Consider the following 22430-nt stretch of genomic DNA (forward strand, 5'->3'; position numbering starts at 1 on the left):
TTCCTGCGGGCGTCGCACATACAAGGTAACGTCATCCGCATAGAGGGATATACCAATCTGTCTCTGGTTGCAATTAAGGGCGCTATCCTTATGCAACTGCCGAATCCTGCAAGCCAGTGGCTCAATAGCTAGGGCAAAAAGCAGGGGCGACAAGGGGCATCCCTGCCGAGTCCCTCTCGTGATCGGCATCTGTGATGACAGCACGCCATTGACGATGACCCTAGCAACTGGAGAGGTATAAAGCAATGTCACCCAGGCAATGAAGATCCGGGGGAAGCCCATCCTGCCCAATATGGCCAGGAGATAGCCCCACTCCACCGAATCAAACGCCTTGGTGGCGTCCAGGAACACGGCAGCGACCGGCAGATCCGGCGAGATAGTAGGTATGAGGGAGAACAAAGTGCGGAGGTTGTGGGACGTAGCTCTCCCCGGGACGAACCCAGACTGATCTGGCAACACCAGTGTAGTCATAAGTAGTGATAATCTAGTCGCGAGCACCTTTGCTAGAATCTTTGCATCGCAGTTGAGCAACGATAAGGGCCTGTAGGCGTCAGTATCTTTTGGGTCCTTCCCCGGCTTTAGCAGTGAAGTGATCGCCACCTCCCTCATAGAGCCCGGTAGTATCCCCTCCTCCAACGACTCCTCAAACACCTCCTTCAGCACTGGTGCCATTATGTCTATGTAACATTTATAAAATTCGGCCGGCAGGCCATCCAGCCCCGAGGCCTTGCCGTTGCTCAGTGACATGATCGCTTCTCGGATTTCGTCAATCTCGAAGGGACATCCCAGGAAAGCCCTATCACTATCACTCAGCCAACATAGTGCGATGTCATCGAGGAACCCTCCGAGGTCAACCTCTCCAGCCTGTTGTGTGGTATACAGCTGTTTATAATGCTGCAGGAAGGTGTCCTGTATTCCCTTAGTGTCCTGACAGGTTCTGCCCTCACCATCAGTGATTTCCAGTATGTGCGTGGCAAATCGCTGGTGCCTAGTGAGTGCCGCCAACACCTTTCCCGGCCTATCCCCTTCGCAATATCGACGAGCCGTCCAGTACTTGCCACGAAACTTTGCTTCCCTGGCCGCCTCCTCCTCAAATTTGGATAACTTGGCCCTGAATGCGATCGCCAGGTCAGGGGAAGGGTTTCCAACCATCTCCGCCTCCAGCGCTTTAAGCTCCGCCTCAATACTCGTCAGCGTGCGCACTATGTCCCTCAACACGCCGCAGCTTTTAGAGATTGTGACACCGCGCACAGTGGCCTTAAAAGCCTCCCAGATCGTTTCAACCTTGGCAACAGATCCCTTGTTCCTAGGGAAGAAAGCCTCGATTTCCTCCCCGAGTTCTTGTTTGAAAACCGGATCAAGTAGAGCCGAGGGGAACAGCCGCCATGGCGGGCGTACCCGTGCATATCCAGGCATATCCAGGACAGCCAGCACAGGACAGTGATCCGAGTATGTGCGAGGCAGGTGTCGCACCACGGTGACGCCACCAGCCAGTCCCCGTGAGACGAAACAGTAGTCAATCCTGGCCCATGAGCGCGCATGAGTGGTAAAGTGGGTGCCCTCCCTGGTCCCTGGGTGTAAGTGTCTCCAGCTGTCAAGCAAGCCCGCCTCCGTCAGTATGCCCCTCAGCGCTTCTCTAGCTTTCGTGTTGTATTGACCGCTACCATCTGACCTGTCCATCCCCGGGTGTAGGGAGAGATTAAAGTCCCCTCCCCAGACTATGTGTGTGGCCTCGATCTCAAGTGCATGACCCCATAGTGACAAGAAGAACCCAGGTGTGTCGACGTTTGGTGCGTAACAGTTGATGAGCATCACTACATCAGTGCCCAGTCTACCCCAAAGGATCACGTATCTCCCTTCGCTATCAGTTCGAGTCCCCAGCCTCTGGAACGTCAACTGCTTATTAATCAAGATGGCAGTGCCCCTGGAGTAGGTGGAATAGGAGGAAAACTCTCTCACCTTCGCCCACCTGTTCGCAAACCGAGGGGTGCATCGCGGGTTGAGGTGAGTTTCCTGGAGCATAGCTATTTGCACCTGGTGCCTATCTAAGTACCCCAGCACATTCCTACATTTCCGCGGGTCATTAAGGCCCCTGACATTCCAGGATATTATAGACACATTATTCAAAGTATGGTCACCCATGCTCATCATCACATCCCCGTAAACAACGATTGCAAAGAGTCTCGGCACACTGTGGTGCCGCATCCTGTACCAAATACCACATCTCACAGTACCGTCGTGTTACCTGATCATTCACGCTGACACATCTCACACGTCCAGACTCAGCACGCTTGCCATGACTACTATCCGCACATTCATTCATTCCCTCAACTTTCCCCACCCCAACATGTGAACATCCCTCCTCACTCCGCTTACAGCAACAGAACCCCCATACCCCATATCCTCCCCCATCCCACTGAAGCAACCCAAACTTGCCAGTATTACGGTCCCTCCCCCCCTCCCAAACCCCGTACTCAATAACCATAGTACAACCATGTGGGGAATCCCCTCCTGGGGGCATCAGAGGTGCACGTTCGCTCACCCCAACACTCCCCTCCCCTCCCGCATATACCATATGGGGAAGACAGAGAAGAAGGGGTGGTGCCTGGCCCATAGTAGTCCCGCAGATATGAGCCACAACAAAGGACCAACAGTTTCGGACCCACAACACTCCAATTGTAGAAAACAACAACAACTTCAACGGCCCCGCCCCTGCACAACTGTCACCTACAAGATCACATGCAGTACCATCAGTGCCTGCTCCGCAAGCACCAGTCATTCAAAGGAGTAGTGCGCACCAGCTGGGTCAGCAGTCTGCTGGGGGTCCATGGCGCAGAAAGGCAGATACCCAAAGCAAATGGCGATGGCATCGTCAGCAGAGCCCAGCCCACAATCCAACAGTGCTACAGGGCGCGAGTGGCAGAAACATCATGAGGGCGCCGCCACAATTCATTCATCCTGTTCAGCAGGATTCCCTCCCGCTACATCCTCTCCCTCGTTCCGTCTGTCTCTCCTGTCAGTGCGAAGCCGTTTAACATAATCCTCAGCGTGTTGCGGGTTCGTGAAGAAGTGTTGTTTGCCCTGATGGGTCACCCGTAGCCTGGCCGGGTACAAAAGTGCATAGTCAACCTGCAAGTCCCTCAATTTCTTCTTCACGTCCAGGAACTTTCTCCTCTGGTCCTGTACCATGGGCGTGAAGTCCGGGTAGAGTGAAAACTGCACCCCATCACAAGACAAATTCCGATGTGTGCGGGCGGCTCGAAGAGCGACGTCCCTATCGCGGTAGTTGAGTAACCGGGCGATGATAGGCCGCGGTGGTGCTCCTGGCTTGGGGACCGGGCCCAGGGACCGGTGTGCTCTCTCAACTATGAATTGGCTCGAGAAGGCCTCCTTGCCCACAGCCGTGTTCAGGATATGTTCGACATAGTCCTCCATGCGCCCTGTGTTGGTGGACTCCGGAACCCCCGTGACGCGGATGTTGTTGCGTCTACTTCTCGCCTCCAACTCCTCGTTCTTCGCTGCTAACACTCTGAGGATGTTGTCCATGCGGTCGAGGCGTGTGTCGTGCGTCGCGGCAGTGTCCTCAGCAGTGGAGATGCGCCGCTCCGCCTCTGACAACCGTTCTTCGTGCGCCTCCACTTTTTGCACCACGCCGTCCATCCTAGAGGACAGCCGATCCACCTTATCCACGACAGTCGCGAAGCCCTGCCGCATTTCCTCTATGATCAGGCGCAATTCAGGCGTCATGACCGCAGGAGGGGCCTCGGCACTTGGCTGTCTCGAGGTGCTCCCGGCGCCCGTCGCACCACGCGTTGGTTTCTTTGAAGTTGCAGGTTCGAAGGACAGTTTAGGTTGCTTAGCGTCGTTCTTACCCATGGTGACCCGGCTGTTGGCACCCAGTGGCGGCAAAAGGGTGGCGGGCTCGCCAGTCCCCTGGAGCTGAGCTATCTTGAAGTGCGTGTCCCAACGCGAGCACCCAGATATAAACCTGGCAGCGGCTTATCAAGGGGGTACAGGCGACCCCCCCCAGTCTTGGGATCCGATTCTGTTCAAAGCACTAGCGCCCGCAGCTGAGCTGACTTGAAGTGCGTGTCCCAACGTGAGCACCCAGATATAAACCTGGCAGCGGCTTATCAAGGGGGTATAGGCGACCCCCCTCAGTCTTGGGATCCGATTCTGTTCAAAGCACTAGCGCCCGCAGGTGTGTCGTAACCCCCTGGGGTCCAGCACTGCCGCCCGCCAATGCCGGTGTATCTCAGGCAAAGGAGATCAGTGAAGGCGAGTCCAGTGCATGAATGTCACAACAACAAGCATCTGTGAGGCTCCGCCAGTAGTGCCTACAATCGCCGGTGGCGCCACTGACCTCTGGGAGTGGGCGCAGCTATTGTCCCGCCTCGGTCCGGGGAGAGCCCTCCAGGCGAAGGGATGTGCCCTCGGGGGCTTTCGCCGCAGCGTCCGCCGGGATTAGGGGCGCAGACCGGCGCCGCAGCAAGGGAGCTGACACAGTGAGCAGCCCTCCCCCCTTGTTGCAGCGTTCACAGGGGGGGGGCAAGACTCACCTCCGCCCGTCCACGCTGGGCGTCCAGCAGGGCTCCCGCAGGTCCAGCCGGGTAGCGCGGCGCCGAGGCCTGGCCGCCTCGTGCAGAGCAGCGGTCTGTAGTGGCACAGCTCCCGGTCCCGGTCAGCGGCCCGCTGCAGCAACACACCTCGGCGCACCTTCAAATTGCCACAACTCGGGTCCCGAACATCGGATCCTCTCCAGATTCGGACCGGAGCTGCAACTCGGATATATCCAGCAGCGGTGCAATCCTCAGGCATCCATCTGCGGGGAAAGCGGAGCAAAGTAGGATTATGCTGGCCAGGCAGCCAGAGCCTCACAGAGGTGCGGCCATCAGCTAGTGCGCCCTCTAGCGCCCCCCCAGTGGTACATTAAACTTTGGCATGCCCTACTTTTAAATACAACATCATCTGACCTATAGGCTCACAAGGCCTGTTTAGGGATTACTAATTACTATTTAAAAGGAAGAATTAGGTCTGTGAAAAGGGGCTATTTTGGAAGGTTGACTATGCACATTAAAACTGCCATAGACATGTTACTAGCATGCAAACACCGGCTGCACATGAGAGTAGTGTTTCATGGACAGTATGCACACACACACACATATGTATGTCCCCATATTTGCGGGTAATCAGCATAGTGTCTACTATCTTCGCTCCACTGCACTAGCCATATCTTAAAAGGTCGACAATAGTGAGCGAAACTCAGATAGTGAGACTCTCCCACTGTAAAGGACCAAAAACCAGGTGATCAAAAGCAAAATATCCTGCTGGACTACATGGATGGAACCCACTTGCAGCAACATGTATGCACAGGTATGTTTCATTTCTATAGCACTAACTTAGCCAAAAAGCAACGGAGTGAGGAACACGGTCAAAGAGAAGCACAAAGTCAACAAGTGAAAGCAGAGGTAGTAGGTTAGGAATGTTTATGCACTCTAATGTAGTGTTCTTTAAAGAGGAAAGTATTTAACACTTTCTTAAATTGGAATGGGCAATGGATTGTCCTGATGGAAACAGATGTATTTCCAGATCCTGGGTGCATAGATGTAAACTGCTTACATTGTGGTCTGGTGATGTCCTGGCTGTTGGTCTGCTGAGTGTCACCAGAGGTGGTAAGCTTTTCTGCATGATAGGTGGTGGTTCTGGGCTATGGAAATTATGCATTTGGATTTGAAGATCACCCTTTGGCAGCTACGATAAGACAGGCCAAATAGAAAACTCTACTCCACTCGGGACATCAAACTTTCAGCGACAGGAACTTAAATTTACAAATAATTCAAAATGGAAGAACTTCGTTCAATGGCAGTGAAACCAGGTTTTATCAGATAATCCCATTCCTAGCACAAAAGCTTGTATGTGCCAAAAAAGATAGATACCAAAAACGCATTGCTAAATGGCTTTACGTCGCAAAACTGCTGCAGACCCCTCATATGTCATGCAAACTGTCCAAACACCCCGTGAACGCCATGTAAACTAAAACAGGACCGCCTGGTTCTGCATTGAATCTACCACAACATGAACACGCGCCAAAATGGCAAAGGGAAAATCCTGTATCTTAGCTCGCGTGCCAAAATTACAGCTATTATGCAATTAACATTTAGGTAACTGTGCATTGAAATTTGAACTGGAGGTGGGTGTATCAAAGATATCGCGCAACAGCACCACACTCGTTGATCTGATGCAAAATCCTGTTCAGCTGTGGGCTGAAACAACATTATTAGGGCGAGCGTGGCCAATGACATCATCGGTGAATGACGCGCAGGAAATGCGGCGCTGCGCTACTTTTTGTCGCCTCTTCAGATTTCCTCACAGCGTTGCGTTGAATGGGTCGCGGTAAATCTCGGTAAAGTTGGCAACTTGGCATCTAGCCCACACCCGCTTTCGAAAACGGAACCTGCTGCTGCAGCGGCATTTACTGCTCAGTCGGTAAACAAGGAGATTCTACCAGCTGGGCTGTGAGGAGCAGATGACGCGCGGTAGTCCCACGGCAGAAACAAATGCCTCAAATCGCGGTGCTTACATAATTAATGCGCGCGCCCTAATTGAGTGAATCATCGATTAGCCAGTCTGCAGGCATTTGCTGACTAATGTCTTTTGGAAGCGCCGGTGCTGGAGGTGGGAGGGGCTAATGTTAAATTATTGATGTATTTTGCCAAAAATCGTGACTTCAGATTCACCCATGGGTGATGTGTTTCTTTTGAAGGCGTGAATTTTATGTTTCCTGATGATAAAAGGCAAAGTAGTTCAAGTTCGTTTCGACTTCTGTGCCAAGGAAATCAGCTAATGGAAAGGGGAACGCATAAATATACTCTGTGGAGACACTTGAGTTTAATCTACTTTACACTTGAATGGCAAAGATGTTCAGGATTGACCTATTTGTTATTACCAGACCACATTTTAAGACAGTTGGCGGATTTAGACGTTGATGTGTGCTGTTGAAGGAGTTTGCGTGCATCCAACAAGCCTCGGGGTAGCTCAGGTGGTTAATGCACTTGTTGAAACGTTTGGTATGATATCATAGATTTTATGTTTGCGTTAAAATAAAATAGCTTAGATCAGTACTATGCCTGCTGTAAGAGCATCTTGTGTAATTTGGAGGTATTTTCTTTAAGATATCCGGGGGGGGGGGGGGGGGGGTGATAGTTTGTATGTGAATGGCACAAGGTCCAACCCTAGTAAAGTAGCTCAGGGAGTTATGACCCTCCTGCTTGTAATATAGTTGACAGTCTAGTAGCTGGGGTGGGCGGAGCTAGGTGGGCTGAGGGGAAGAGGAGGGGTCAGTACAGGATGAGGGCGGTTAGAGTAGGGACAGGGTAGGAGCAAGACGTGTGTAATAAAGCTCCAGTTAAGTTAACCCCACGTGTCTGTAGTTCTTGTAGCTGGATGCTACAGCTGGCGACGAGGGTGGGATCGGCATAATCAGAGCCTGCAGAACCCACTCGGAGTGCCCTGTCCCCTGCAGCATTGAGCAAAGAATCTGCTGCCTGGTGGTGCTGCTGCCGGAAGAAAAGGTCAGCAGCAGGTGACCCTGTTTTCCCCCAGCGTCTGTGGAAGCCCAGAGGGAACCAGTCGATCGAGCGCTGAAACGCTCGGGAAGTGAGAACTGTTTCGCGCTGGAAACGCGCGTCACGCTGGATGCGTGCAACTTAGAGCCCCAGACATACAGGAGTCGGGAGCCCACTCCGACCCTGTCTGGCACCTCGGAGTGAGCCCAGGATCCCCCGACGTCGTGGACGCCGTCCCCGAGAGCCCAGTAACGAGCGCAGCTGAAGGCGCTGAAAACGGAGCCCCGGACGTCGGAAAACCTCATGCCCGATGCGTGAGGTTTGGCATGCTGTCGGAATAAGAGAGCGGGAATTCAGGAATCGAGTCGGGAGCTCACCCCAACCCGATCTGGTGACTGTGGTGGCCAAGAGACGAGTAAACCCTGGGGTAGATCGCCCCACGAAGGCCTGCTGTCGCGCGCTGCTGAGCGCGCAATAATTGGAGCCTGGACTCCGGTGTCGGAGAATCTCACGCTGGATGCGTGAGCATTGGCCTGTCGCCGCCGAGGACTCTGCAAGGGACGGCGGGAGCCCACCCCAACCTCACCTGACTGCAGTGGCGACCTGGGGGAGCCGAATTAGGAAGATACTGCTCCTAGAGACGATGGCCGGTGAGTCCCGAGTGAAGAAAGGAGCTGAATGCTGAGAGAGAAAGTAGTGCCTGTAGACATCCACGGCGGCCATCTTTGGGTCAGGCGACTTCTGGGACATCCTCCCTGTGCAAACTATAGGCGGCCATTTTGAAGTCAGGCATTAAGCAAAGTGAACCAGCACTGGCAGCAGAAGGAAACAAGCATTGGTAACAAACAAGCATTGGCGATAGAAATAAAACAAGCATTGGCGATAGAAATAAAACAAGCATTGGCGATAGAAGTGCAGCAGAAGGAAACAAGCATTGGTAACAAACAAGCATTGGCGATAGAAATAAAACAAGCACTGGCAAACAAACAAGCATTGACACCGGAAGACCAAACGAGCATTGGCGAAGAACAAGCAAGCCTTGATAAGAACCAACAAACAAGCAGTGGCGAGTAGAAACCAACAAGCACTGGAGAAGCGAATAAACACACATTAGCGAGAAACAGCGAACCGGCACGAGCACCTCCAAAGGTGATGGTGCACACATACCGAAGAGCATAAAGGGGAGGAGCTGCTGGACAGAACCGCACGAGGTTCAGAGGAAGGCAAGACTGCGAAGGAAGGTCCCGGAAACAAGCACAGCATACACGGAGGTGACCAAAGGACTTGCACTAGCCTCACCGCGGAGAAGGAGCCCTGCGACCAGCACAGCGCGGCTGGGTAGTGGACATCTCGGAACGCAGGAAATCCAAGTTCTAGTCACTGGCGCATACGGTGGTGGTTGCAAGGATTAGTAACGCCCCAGCAGATGACCAGACCCGAGGCCTTGACCAAAGAGGATTAACTCAAAAACAACCACGACAAGCCGAGTGAGCAACCCGCCTGAATACAACCAATCAGAACCCTCTTCTCATGGCGAAGGAAGATGTAGCACACCGACGCAACCCTTGCTTCAGAGCACCACCCCCAGGAATGCAGTATGATACCTGGAGTCTGTGTCTTGAACAGAACCGATGGCTGGCGACATTGGGTGACTTCCTGGATGCCAATGGTGAACAAAGAGAGAGGAAATGTCTAATGTTGCTCCTCCATTTGGTGGGTCCAGAGGGCCGATGCCCAATCGAAACATTTTCCAAAGAGGACACAGAAATCTATAAAAGACTCCAAGAAAAGCTATGTGCCCGTCTCTCCGCACAAGCGGAAGTGGATCAAGAGCGCATCGCTTTCAACACAGCTCGGCAGGAACCAAGTGAACCATTGCCAACCTTCATCTCTCGATTGCAAAACCTGGTGCAAGGCTGCCACTTCAACACCTTTACGAACGAGGACGCAGTTCGACTCCGGATAATTGAAGGCTGCGCAAACCCCGACACAAAGCTCAAGATCTTGCAAGGAAAGTGGTCGCTAGAAGAAATCATCAGGAAGGCTGAAATTGGAATGCACGTCAAGGCAAGAGACAGATCAAAGGACCCGAATCTGAAGGCAAATTATCAAGCTACCTGGACAGATGACACTCGGAAAACAGACAAAACAAAAAAGAGAGAGAGGGAAGGCAGACCAATGAAAAGACAACGGGAGAGACACAGTGACAAGGAGTACTCTGAGTCAATCAGTCAAAGGACAACTTCAAGGAGTTCTTCACCTTCAAGATGTCATCCAAAGTCTGACCAACGGGAGAGACATAGTGACAAGGAATACTCCGAGTCAATCAGTCAAAGGACAACCTCAAGGAGTTCGTCACCCTCAAGATGTCATTCAAAGTCTGACAAGGAGGGAGCGTCAAGTGGGACAGGTCGCACCCCTGGACAAGATGGCAACTTACACAACAAGAGAGTAAGAAAGACAAACTATAGAAGGAGAGCTCAAAATGGTCACAACTGGAAGTCGGCGCAGGAACACTCTTCGTCAAGTTGTGAAGATGAGTCTGAAGGAACATCATCCAGCAGAAGAACACATCACACCCACATCATGGGTATCCGAGCACCAAACAAGTGGGAAGAAGAAATAGACCGCATAAGACGAACTGACCCTCCCCAACAACGAACAGGAAAAGACCAATGCATCAATGACACCAGGGACAACGAAGAAACTGAGAAGACATCGTTGACATGTGAGAAAGGCAAAGATGGGAAATCTCAAGAGCAAACACAAAGAACAATCACGTGGTTGTTGAGCAACTTCTCAGATGAAACAATGCCAAAGACAAGTCGACGAAGGCGCCCGGAGAATCGTTTTAAAGACAACCCTGAGTCAACGAACAACGTGTCACGGCCCACTTATGTCAGACATCCAGTACCTGATACACCATCAAAGGAACGTTTCAAAAGGAGCATGGCCAGAAACTCCTCTGATTCAGAGAGCGCGTCCGTTCGATCCTGGAAGTCGAAAAAAGACTTCTCTGACCTAGAAGGCACGTTTATGGCCAGGAACTCCTCTGATTCAGAGAGCACGTCTGTCCGATCCTGGAAGTCGACCAAAGACTTCTCTGACCCAGAGGGCTCGTCTGTTCAATCCCGTGAGTTGACCGAGTCATGGTCCCGACAACAGTCATGGCGTCAACCACCCAAACGCACCATGGAACTAAAGGACATCCTTCACGTCAAGAGCAACATGCCACACACTAAGGACTCTGAATATCCAGTCATGTCACAAGACAACCTGTCAGGTCAGCCACAAGCATATCTGGACATAGATCAGACACCGTCACCCCTGAAGGGGTCCGCGAGGTTGACCCAAAGGACCTACAAAAAGAAAACAGAGACACTGGACCTTAATCACCAGATGGGAAGGGACCAGCCATCCACTCCGCAAGGAAACCCGGACATGTCAGCAGAGAGAGATCATCAGATGAGAGAGACACCTGCCTATGCACAGATAGCCCACGAGCTCGCCAGACAACCCGAGACCGTGAACGAGTTATCAAGCCACACCGTACTGTCTGGTATGCATGACCCTGAATTGGAGAGCAGTGTTGCCCTCGACTGGACAAGACGAAAGGAAGTAAAAGTAGATGCTGGTACTCAGAAGAGGACCCAAACATTATCCACTCATGAAAGGGATCGAGCATCTGAACCAACCGTTACACCGCAGGAAGGAAACATGATGACTGCGGAGTGTGAGAGTAAACAGGTCAAACGCAACGTGGTCAGGAATACCCTGATCCAGACAACAGAAAGATTGACCAAAGCCAAGCCCACCACTGATTCGACACTACTGAGGTTTGAAGAACAGACTGTCCGCCGACCAGCGTGGTGGATTGAAGAATTGCGAACACTGAAGACATTAAGCTCATTTTGTTAAGAAAGGGGGAGATGTAATATAGTTGACAGTCTAGTAGCTGGGGTGGGCGGAGCTAGGTGGGCTGAGGGGAAGAGGAGGGGTCAGTACAGGATGAGGGCGGTTAGAGTAGGGACAGGGTAGGAGCAAGACGTGTGTAATAAAGCTCCAGTTAAGTTAACCCCACGTGTCTGTAGTTCTTGTAGCTGGATGCTACACTGCTAACAGCTGCGTGCAACCTGAACACTCTATATCTTTGAATCTTTGCAACTGTTTACTTAATCTTTCATTCTGCTGTGGATGACAAAATTGGTTCCATCACGTGGGATTGTATTAACACATATTATTAAGTTCCAGAACACAATCCAATTATTAATGTGCTGTATGCAAATTATAATGTCATTGCAATTGTGCACAGAGATCTACATTAGGTACACACAGTACTTCAAAATGTAAAGAAATTAAATGTTGTCTCTTTGCTACCTACTAAATTGACAGAGAGTGTGTCTTTGATTCGTCTAACTCTAACAGAAAGAAGACAGTGAAAGGCAGGTACATCATTTGCACCCCCTTCAAAAGAAACTAGGTGAACACACAAAATGCAATACTGATAATGGGTTGGTTGTGCCTGGCATAAGCATTAAACCTATCTTAGTGGATAGGTATTTATATCAGTTACACTGGTTGAGGAAGCCCCAACCACGTTTTGTGGCATGCTTTATCATTGGCTACCTTACCCCACCTTAGTAAGAGATGCTTCCACTGTGGACTCAACCTCTGTATTAGGTAGTTCTTTAGAAAAGGCACACTGGGTAAGGTGGAATACAGAAAAGCTAAAATACCTTGAGGTAAGACTAAAGAATGACCTCTAATAGTAGGTACGACCGGTATTGTTAAAAACAAAAATGCACTTAAACAAAAGGAACTTTGGCTTGTCCTTAAAGTGAGGTATCCAGCGTTTGGTGCTGGAGAGAGGGAGAGAGAGAGAGAGGCTCCAATCCCTCCCCGGTCAGCTGCTGCTATGCATAGCATACCCGTAACATGCATGTGTGCTGCTGGTTGTGCATTAGTGTAAGTGCACAGCAGAGCGTCAAACATGGGGGGGATTTGAGAGAACTGTCTCTGAACTTTATTCCAGATAAAAATAGCTGCCAGAACTGTAAAGTGATTAATTAAGGAAAAGAAAGTACATTTTGTGAGCTAAAAAAAGCAATGATTAAGTATAGTAAATCCTATTATGCTAGACATGTTGGCTAACTAGTTTTTTTTTTATAGATACATATACAAGACTATTAACAGATTTTCAAACTACAGTGTTTTGCAGTTTCTACATGTTTTCACACTATTGTTATACAATTTGAACAATAACTCGAATCCTCTATAATTCTCTTATAACACAGAAAACAACACAACACATTAATAACCGCTTCCATGCATTGGGCGGATCCTGGCTGTCCGAGATCACGGTGGGCGTGTGCGTCAGACGGCCAGGGGCCGTCCGATCTGCGAATGCGTCAAATTCGCCTGAACCGCAGCAGAATGTGTGCCGCAGTGAAGCGGATAATGAAGTAATGACAAATCTGTGCTTTTCTAAAAACCAAAACCTTCTGACGAATAGGACACTTTACTCCACACGCGTTTACAGCATGTGCCAGTACCCCGCATTTTTTACTCCGCAAAATCTTTTACAATGCAGGGCTTTACAACGCAATCCATTGCAACGCATTCCCCATTACAACGCAGTTTACTATTCTAACTTCACTGGGACACTGCTTTGGGGAATGCGTTGTAATGGTTTGCAGTGTAAAGACCTGCGTTTTAAAAGATTTGGTAGAGTAAAAAATGCGGGGTAATGGCATGCGTTGTAATGCGTTTGTGGTAAAGGATGTTTACCGTTCTGATGGGTGCTTGTGTGTCTATAACCTATATAAGTGACAGTCCACTATTCATTCATGTTACTTGCACAAGTCTGTTCACAATACTATTAATTGAGCTTAAGTTTTTGCTTTTGACCTGAAGAAGTCTCTGCATTGATCGTTGAGTAAACCGAAACATGTGTCCATGTAAAGTGTAGATTTGAAAATATGAATAAGGAAAAACATTCCTGTATAGTTGTTTTTGTACTCTGTAAATCCTCCATTACATATGTAAGTATTGTAATACTATGTCGCTTTTCAAAACTCAAGTGGTTGCTTTTCTCTTACCTTCAACATTACTGGTTGGTACAGCCTGCTAAAAGGCGGCTTTTCTTGTTTTTCAACTTCACTAAGAAAACATTGTTTTCAAAATCAATAGACTGTTGTTTCAAATCCTGTTAACATATTTCACTTTTTATATTGAATAATGCATCTCCAAACCATGAGTGCCCACTTCCCTCCATGTCATAGGAAAAGAATTCCAGTCTTAATCTTTTGTGTCAGCTTAATGCCTCAGGGCGTTGTAGTCTTGGCTTGCTGTTATTGATCTGATTAGACCTACACACATGATAGTAAAATTTTGCGATTGGAAAGTTCAGGACTGGAATCTGTGTCTGTGATCATGTTCAGGTTCTGGTAGGGTGTTTATGATAAAGTAATGATTGAGAGTTTTGTAGTTGGAACTGATGGCAGTGTTAGATTCTCACAGTGCGTGTCCCTGGGTCATAAAGGTGTTCACTATACATGCTCGTCCAATTTCTTGGCTTCTCTACAGAGCACACAGAGCAATAGTCACATATATGCCAATTATAATTGTGAGCAAAAAGAACAATTGATGGACGGAATGCTGAACAATGCAAACAGTCACCCCCAGACACAGATCTGTGTTAAATCCATCATCATTCTTTAGCTCACTTCGCCACCTCAGTTCAGACCCAGCTATATGCAAATCAGTCTTGCACCTGTTCCTTGTGGGAACAGTCCAACCCAAAGGTCCAAGCAAGGTCCTCCCTGGACCAGAAACAGGCATCCTGGGACTGGTTTCTGTGCATCACCCCTCTTCAGCCAGGCTAGCTTGAATCCAGTGGTGCAGTGATCACAGGACCCACTCACCGCACCACTGGATTCAAGTTAGCCTGGCAATATGAGGGGTGATCCCCCGAAACCGCTCCCTCCCAGGGTGCCTGTTTCTGGTCCAGGGAGGACCTGGCTTGGCCGTTCGAGCTGGACTGTTACCTTGAGGTACAGGGTCAAGACTGATTTGCATATGACTGGGTCCAAGCTGGGCTGGCGGGGTGAGCTAAAGAATGATGGATTAATCCCTGATCTTTTGACTGGGGATGAATGTTTGCATTGTTCAGCATTCCGTCCATCATTTGTTCCTTTTGTAATTGTAATTGAGAGTCAATAGAAAAGGGTGTGAAGGAATTACACACCTGTCCGAATATTGACAGTGCCAAATAAAAAGAAAATTCAGTGCTTACAAGAGAGTGGACAGGTTGCATGTGTGTCGGGTGATGGTGACGTGTAGAGGAGGAAGGGAAGTACGTTTGGAAAGAAAGAGTGACAAGACTGCGCTGAAGAGAAAAGCACTGTGGCGTTGGATATGAAGATGAATCATTTCATAAAGATGCAGGGAGGAAAAAGAATTAAGAATCTGACAAAGTGTGAGTTTACAGAGGAAAGTGGTGTGATGGGAAGAACTGGGATGACTCGGACAAGCAAAAGACCATTGCCATATCAACAGTCTTTAGTAAAGCTCATAAGGATGGAGGGAGAAAAAGGGAAGAGCCTAACTAAGTGTAAGACTGGTGAGGAAAGTGGTGTGAAGCGGAGAATGGGAATGACTGGGCCAAGCCACAGACCACTATCATGTCAATAGTCCTTATTCATCTTCAGTTCTCTGGCTCAAACTTTCAGAATTGGAAAAAACATCAATTATAATTAGCCACAAAAATATCATTGTTGTAACTCATTTATCTAGCAAAGTCAAAAAGCCTAGCCTGTTTTACTCAAAGGTTTGTTGTTGTGCAATATGTCTGATTACAATAACAGGGAACTCACAGAGAAGCGTCCAATCAAACCAATCAGGCTACAAGCACTAGAATGAACCAGCCTATAAAAAGAATGCTGCAGCAGGACTGAGGGTGTCCTAGGAACTTGAAGTTATAAAATAACACTGTACTACATGTTTACGCCTAAAAATAATGATGTCACATCAGTGGTGTATCAAAACTTGAGGAGGCCCCCCTGCAAAGTACATGGAAGGGGCCACCACCGGCCAGGGGTCTACCAACCATGCACAGTGATGGAGGGGGCCCCCTAGTGGTCAGCGTCCCCGCACAGCGGGAGCTGCTGGGGCTACGGCTACACCACTGTCTCACATCCAATGAAAACACAGAGCAGTACAGTGATACCCTGCTTTGATGTAGTAACGTGCACTGGAAGTAGAGGAGGAGAGATATACGTAGGTGAACAGCACTACTGGAGTGAAAAACATCAGGAATGCAGTCCTAAAATGAAACAGCATGGCTACCACCTCATAATTATTTGATTTGTGGCCGGAAGTGCATTCCTGCTGATTATTTTCTCATTACAAGCCTTCTGTTTTGGCTCAAGCGCCCAACTCATCCACCCCCTCTCCCCATGTGTGTAACAAAATAAAAGGGAATGTGAAAGAGCATTTCACAAGCAGTATTCTAGACCAGATAAAAAAATAAGCAATGGCAAAGCCAATAGGTCTCACTTTTGGGCCCTATCAGCTTTGTCAATGATTTTTAGCCATGCGCAGCATGGCTAAAGTACTAAAAAAAAGCCTTTGGCGTGGCCCACCACATCACTTTAAAGGCATGTATACCACACATAGCGTGCCTTTAAAATGATGTATGAGATGTATTTTTTTCTTTGTAGTTACTGATCCGAGTTGCCTCAGTAACTAAAATGAAAAAAAACAGGCAAGAGCTTTTTTTAAGCAGATGGAGCAAAGCAGCATAGGGGTTGAACCAACGAGGGCAGAAGCAACCCAGAGGGCGGGCGAGGGGAAGCAGATGACACAAAAAGCAAAGAGCAGCACAGGGGAGGCACAAACAGGTGAGAGAGACCAACTTGGAGCAGGCAAGAGAGAAGCACGTGGATGACAAAGCAAGGGAGAGGTACATGAGGTTGAGCGCAACATGGGGGAGAGGGGGGTGGACAGAAGCACATGGAGCCTAAGAGCAACAGTGAACGCTGAGGGGAACAGCTGAAAAACACATGCACTCCCATGACCTCCCATGACCTGCTTAACCTAAAAGATAAAAAGTATTACATGAAAAGCAAGCAGTTGATGCATAGAGCCAACCAAAAGATATGGAAAAGAAGCTATACTGCACGGGAGGGACAAACACAAGATTGATAAGCTGGGACACAAACAAGAAGCAGGCAACTGAGAATGACTGGAACGCCAACCAATGGTAAGCAATGGGTGGAGTCTAAGCCCCTGCATGTGCTTGGTATGTCTCACAATAGGCAGCACATGCACTGTCTAGGAGGCAAGACCTAAGAGGCAGCTATTTCTTTCTGGTGGAATGGTATGAGGAGAGGTGGCAAAATGATAGACAATGTTTACTTAGGTGTGAGGGAAACATGGCATAATATCTCAAAGGCCGCTGCATTAAATTCTATTCGAGCCAGGCATAGAGACAGCACAGTCCTTCATATGTTACGTGCCAGACAACGTTGTCGTGCAAATCCGGTGAAATGGATTGAAATCATTTTATAAACTGCAATTGAGTGGATGCACCAGGTTTAGAGTCTGTGAGATATCTCCGCAGCTGGCGCTCAACCCGCTCAGCTATTGTGTGGCGCGTCACAAGCATACTGTGATACACCCACTGTGGTCTGATGGCAGGTCTGCGGGAGGGCTGTTGGACAGCGCTGCAGGCTTCCTGCACAGACCCGCAGTACGCAATCTAACTGTTGGCTCACATTTTCTGACGTGTTTGCTTCCTCAGAATGACATGCATTTATCACATAAACACCGGTAGGCGAGAGGGTGACACATCCCCCACATGCTCATTGCGTGCCTCTCTGATACTAGTTTCCACGTGTGGACTAATACGAGTCGGTGCACTCGGTGCGTGGACAGCAGGCGCCACACACAGTGCACGCCGAGTTTGCAACCTTGAATGACACAGACCCCCTCCCACGAGTCCGACACTAACCCCTCCCACAAACACACTCAATCTTGGGTCGGAAGCTCCGTGTATCTCTCACTACTGGCAGTTGCGTCAAATAGCACACAATAGGAAATACGTCTATCGTGGTCGAAATATCTGGGAGCATGCCTCTGGCTTTCTAGCGCTCGACTAGACCTCCAATTCCACCGGGTTAAGGCGCCAAACGATGATACAGAGGAACCGGCTCCCCCTTTCACCCTCCATAACTGACTAACTGACTAGTTGTATTGCTTCTCACAGGAGCACTCAGTCTCTCGTGCCCAATTATGCCACTATCCTCCTCTGTTAACCTGACCCCTCGCCATCGGATAACAAACATACGCCAGTGGTGCCACCCCAAAGAAATGAGCTATGCATAGCATTGCGACATGAACTGGATCGCTTCTATGTGGTTCCAAGCTAGCGCCTATGGATACTTGTTCTTAGTGATTTTAATGTGGACGAATAGAGGTCGATGAGAAATGTAACACGCAATCAGGGCGTGCCAGTGTTTTTTTTATTAGGCTGAAAAACACCCCATTACCAGGAAAACACAGATTTCATGTAGTACAGAAGTCAGGACTACAGCCTAAGACTTGTGATTCCATTGTCATTAACTTAAGCAGCAGAACAACACAGCTGATATCACTCAGCCGTTTGCCACTTATTATGAATACTAAACTTCTAGAACATGTTTGTCTAATATGCCAGGATTCTTTCAATACACACATGTTTGTTTTTAGCAATAGTATGATGTTTCCATTAATCAAGCACCCAGAAGCAGCCACTTTGTGGACAGGAGCTATGTAAAATCCCAATGAAGTGACATATTTATGAAAACATTCACGGGTGTGCCCTCTAATTCTCCCTGAACAGATCTCTCCAATGCGGATCACCGTGCTGAAACAGGTATTTGCCAAAGTGAACTCCCGCAAAGGTGCCATGCTAAAGACATGGCAAGCGTCCAGTGGTCACTTGTACCCACAGGGATAAAAGGAACTCCCAAGAACAGAGGCCACCATGACCTCACAACACTTAGGTTTCCCCCTCTATTCCAACAGACTGTGAAACCTCTCTCTCTGCACTCCTGGTATCCAAAACCCTTCTCAATTAACAGGATTCAAACTTCTCACTCTGGTGACAACACCGCAAGTCAACGCCTGGCTCCCCCTCCCCTTTCCCAACCCACTCGCCCGCAGAGATCGTGATCGGAGGAGCAACTACAGGCAGGATGACCAGGTAACTTCACGACACTGGGTTCACCATCTTCCAGTGCCTGACTTTCACTATAAAGGCAATTTCAATAGAAGACCACCCCTAAAAGCGCTTCAATTAATGGATAACCGGGCAAGTGCTCCTAAAATGCAGATGTGGCCTAAGGGAATAGCTGATGACTTTGGGAGTGGGAACCCGGTACGAATCCTGGCGCCTGCTCAACACCCTGTGATACTGGGCCAATCACTTGACCTCCATCTGCCTAAAAACAAAAAGAAGAAATGCACGTGTAAAGTGCTCTAATGTCAGTGAGACAAGTTGCTGCTATATAATACTGCAAAAATAATAATATGAGGTAAAGCTAGCTGGTTACCCAACCCCTGGTAGGTATGTGACATGAATCTCATTCCTTCCCGTAATTGAGCGCCCGACCTCACTCCCCCTTCACCTCATACTGTAAGAACTTGCATCAATCTCTCCTGACAGCCTGTCAACCCCCACCCCAGGAAGTCTTTGCAGTGGGTCATCTACTGGTTGTAAATCCTGGAGACGTGAGTTCTGACACCTTCTTCTTCCTCATGAGAGGGAAGGCTGTGATCCGTGGAATATACCACCATCTCCATGGACCGCAGTCACCTTGCCTGTCATTAGGCGCTATCTTAACATGTCTAAGCTTGAGAACTAAGTAAAATATGAAACATGGATTAGAAGCGTGGGTCTGCGCCAACTGTCAATAACAAAACAGATTTAGGACAGAAGAAATAGGATGTTTATCACACGGATGTTTTTATACAAGACGTAGCTTATTCGTAAATAAACAGGGTTCTGTTGGTATAGTGCCCCACATGACATTCCCACGCATACCACAGGTGCTGACAAGCATTACTGTAAACGTTTGGTTGTACTTACAGGTGTGAGCATCGAACTGCAGAGTAAAGCGAGCACAAGGCATGTTCTTAAAAACTCCATGACAACCGCAGAACCGGGGTCAAGCCCGTTCCTCCTTTTTCAAAAGTATTTTAAATAACATCAAATGCCACCGTCCTCCCGAAGAGTACGCAAAAAAGAAGTATACAACAAAAGGATAAAAGTAATAAAAAGTTCAGTGCAGCTCGCAGGAAGTAGACTTGAAAATCTTCGAAGCGCTAAGCGGCGCTATCCTTGCAAAAGAAAAGTCCTCTTGTCGTGGGCACCTGGGGGATGCATGAGTTGCATGCCCTGGCTCGGGGTGGCACGCGCAGCGCAGCTGCAGTCAGCAGCAACGTGTTCCCTCCTCCCTGCAGGTTCAGGGAAACCCCTCAGTCAGCTATCCGCTCCGGTCTCCCCGTTCTGCCTTTCAAGCCCGCACTTTCATTAAAGAAAATAAAGTCAAGCGGAGGGGCGGGGCCCGGGCGAGGGCTGCGGCGCGCGAGCCAGTCACGGCGCGTCGACGACGTTGGGGGCGGCGCCGTGGCGTGGTGGGTGAGGACGTGGGAGGTGCTGCTGGCAGGTGACATGCCGGGATCAGAAGGTGTGAGTGTGATAGTGCTGCACGCAGGGCTCCCGTCCAGGTCCACTCCTCAGCGGCACATACCGGTGGCTTCCCCGCCGGCAGGAGGCAGGCACCCAATGCCTGAGGCGTCGGAGGCGATGGCCGGTGCTGTCGGCACAGACAAGTTCACCTGCACGCCCGTGTGTGCTGTTGATGCCTGGGTGTAACGTGGTACGTGAGCCCCTGTGATACCGCCTCTCAGGAGGCGAAGCTCAGTCCATGACTCCCCAGAAAGGCTAGGGTGTCACTAATCGCTCACTGCATTTTCGAGCGAAGGGGGAGGCGGAGCGATCATTAATATCTCCATCAATTTCCCTGGGATTTCCCAGGGCGGTTTCTGCGATCTGAAATCTAAGAGCAGTTTGAAATTGCATGTGCATTAAGTTTATCCTGGGGCAGTTCTGGGGAGCTCCTAAACTGGATGTCATCTCCCAGTTTTGATCTAAAAACCGTCCATAAATATCTCAAAACTCATCTTTTTCAAGCCGGATGTGACTCTGATATGACTTGTATCTCTAGTGTCAGTACAGCCGACGGTGCAGCGCACTTTTATCAAGTATATGTTTCAATTATTCATCAAAGAGATTCCCCATGATCTAGTGTCTCATAACACAACATCACGTGAGCCATACTCAAAGTATATTTTTATTTTTTAACTGTAGACGCCTAATTAAAACCGTTACATAAAAAGACCTACAATCGATATAAAAACACAAATCTGGACCTTGTACTTTCACTAGGATTCGCAACACGAGAAGAATAAAAACGACTGTCATGTTGTTATAACAAATAATAAAGGCGACATTTAAGCTGACAATGATGAAGTGCATATGCAAAAAAGAATGATAGCAGCATATTAATGTATGTTTTTTTAAACAGTCTTCCGCACTTAGAAAAGAGCGCGTTGCATACATAGATATTCAAATAAAAAAAATATAGCAAATTGTATAAAGCTCAGTCAATTCAGATAGATATGTCACAGAGGACGAGGTTAACCTCGAGATACGGCAAGTGTTGACAGAAGAACACAATATATCTGGGCTGTTAGCCTGGTACATGTTTTTTTGGCTTCCAGAAGTGCTCTGATTAAGGCAATCCTCTCGTATTTCCCTGATGCTGAGGTCCCTGACATTTTGGGACAGGATCTAAGGACTCGCTGTGTGTCTGAACCCTAGAACAGTATACAATTTGCGAGAATGAGTGGACTAAAAGTTTCTAAAAATGGTAAAATGTCTATGTGAACAGTTGTGCTTAAGAATAAATATGACTAGCTTTTTATTGTGGCAAATACAAGGACCCCGTGAGTGTGGTTTCTGGAAAGTGCCAGTGCAATTGCTAAGTGCTACAATAGATCTCTAGATGGAACTATCAGAGCCAGATCCTGATGCTGGCGTTACCTGAGCACATTGAAAAACACAGAAAAATCTCAAGTCTCACTGCATTTAAAATGTCAGAGCGAGTACAAAAAGCATTAAATGAGCTAAGCTAACAGTTTAATATAAAAAGTGGTTCTTCAAGAGGTACTAGTGCGGTAGCTGGTAATGACATGGTTATCTCGTCATCGGTGCCATCTTTCCACTGACTTGAGGAAGGATCAATGATCGCCCGATCAATGGACTGGTGCTTGCCAATGGGTTTCCTAGCTGACATGGTTTGTTCTGAGCTAAAGAGACCAACTTTGTCAACTGGATGTTCAGATGAATATTGTCCGGGTTAAGCGAGGCGATAATGGCCAGCTTTTGCTTCGACTCCCTTCTGATGCTGAATAAATGAGCCTCTTGCATCTATAAGTACTCCCAGGTACTTATATGATTGGTCCATTATAACCCTTTTGTTAGTATAAAACCAGCCTCCTCCGCAGTGTTTTTTCCTTCCTAGCGTTACTACTTTGGTTTTCTTTAGGTTTTTCTCCAGGGTGTTGGCTGTTGTGTAGACCTATAGTTCATTCAGCAGACGCTGTAACCCGATACGGTTAAAACTGAGCATGACAAGTTCATCAGCATACAGTAGGTTGTTGATCTTTTCACCTCCTAACTTGAGAGAGGGTGGCTGTTGACAGACTCAATGATGAATAACTTAAATAGCAGGGCGACCATCACTCACTCCAGCTTTA

The 22430-nt window shown here is 48.6% G+C and overlaps 1 protein-coding gene across 1 annotated transcript in view; it reads right to left on the reverse strand.

Moving 5' to 3' along the window:
- VIPR1 (vasoactive intestinal peptide receptor 1) overlaps positions 1-20141 on the reverse strand; it is an 851558-nt gene extending 831417 nt beyond the window's left edge. The window contains exon 1 of the mRNA XM_078665320.1: positions 19696-20141. Coding sequence (XP_078521446.1) covers positions 19696-19755 — 60 coding nt within the window. The 5' untranslated portion in view covers positions 19756-20141. The remainder of the gene's footprint in view (positions 1-19695) is intronic.
- Positions 20142-22430: the final 2289 nt, after the last annotated feature.

This window comes from Lissotriton helveticus, chromosome 10, assembly GCF_964261635.1.
Source record: "Lissotriton helveticus chromosome 10, aLisHel1.1, whole genome shotgun sequence".
NCBI classification, from domain to species: domain Eukaryota; kingdom Metazoa; phylum Chordata; class Amphibia; order Caudata; family Salamandridae; genus Lissotriton; species Lissotriton helveticus.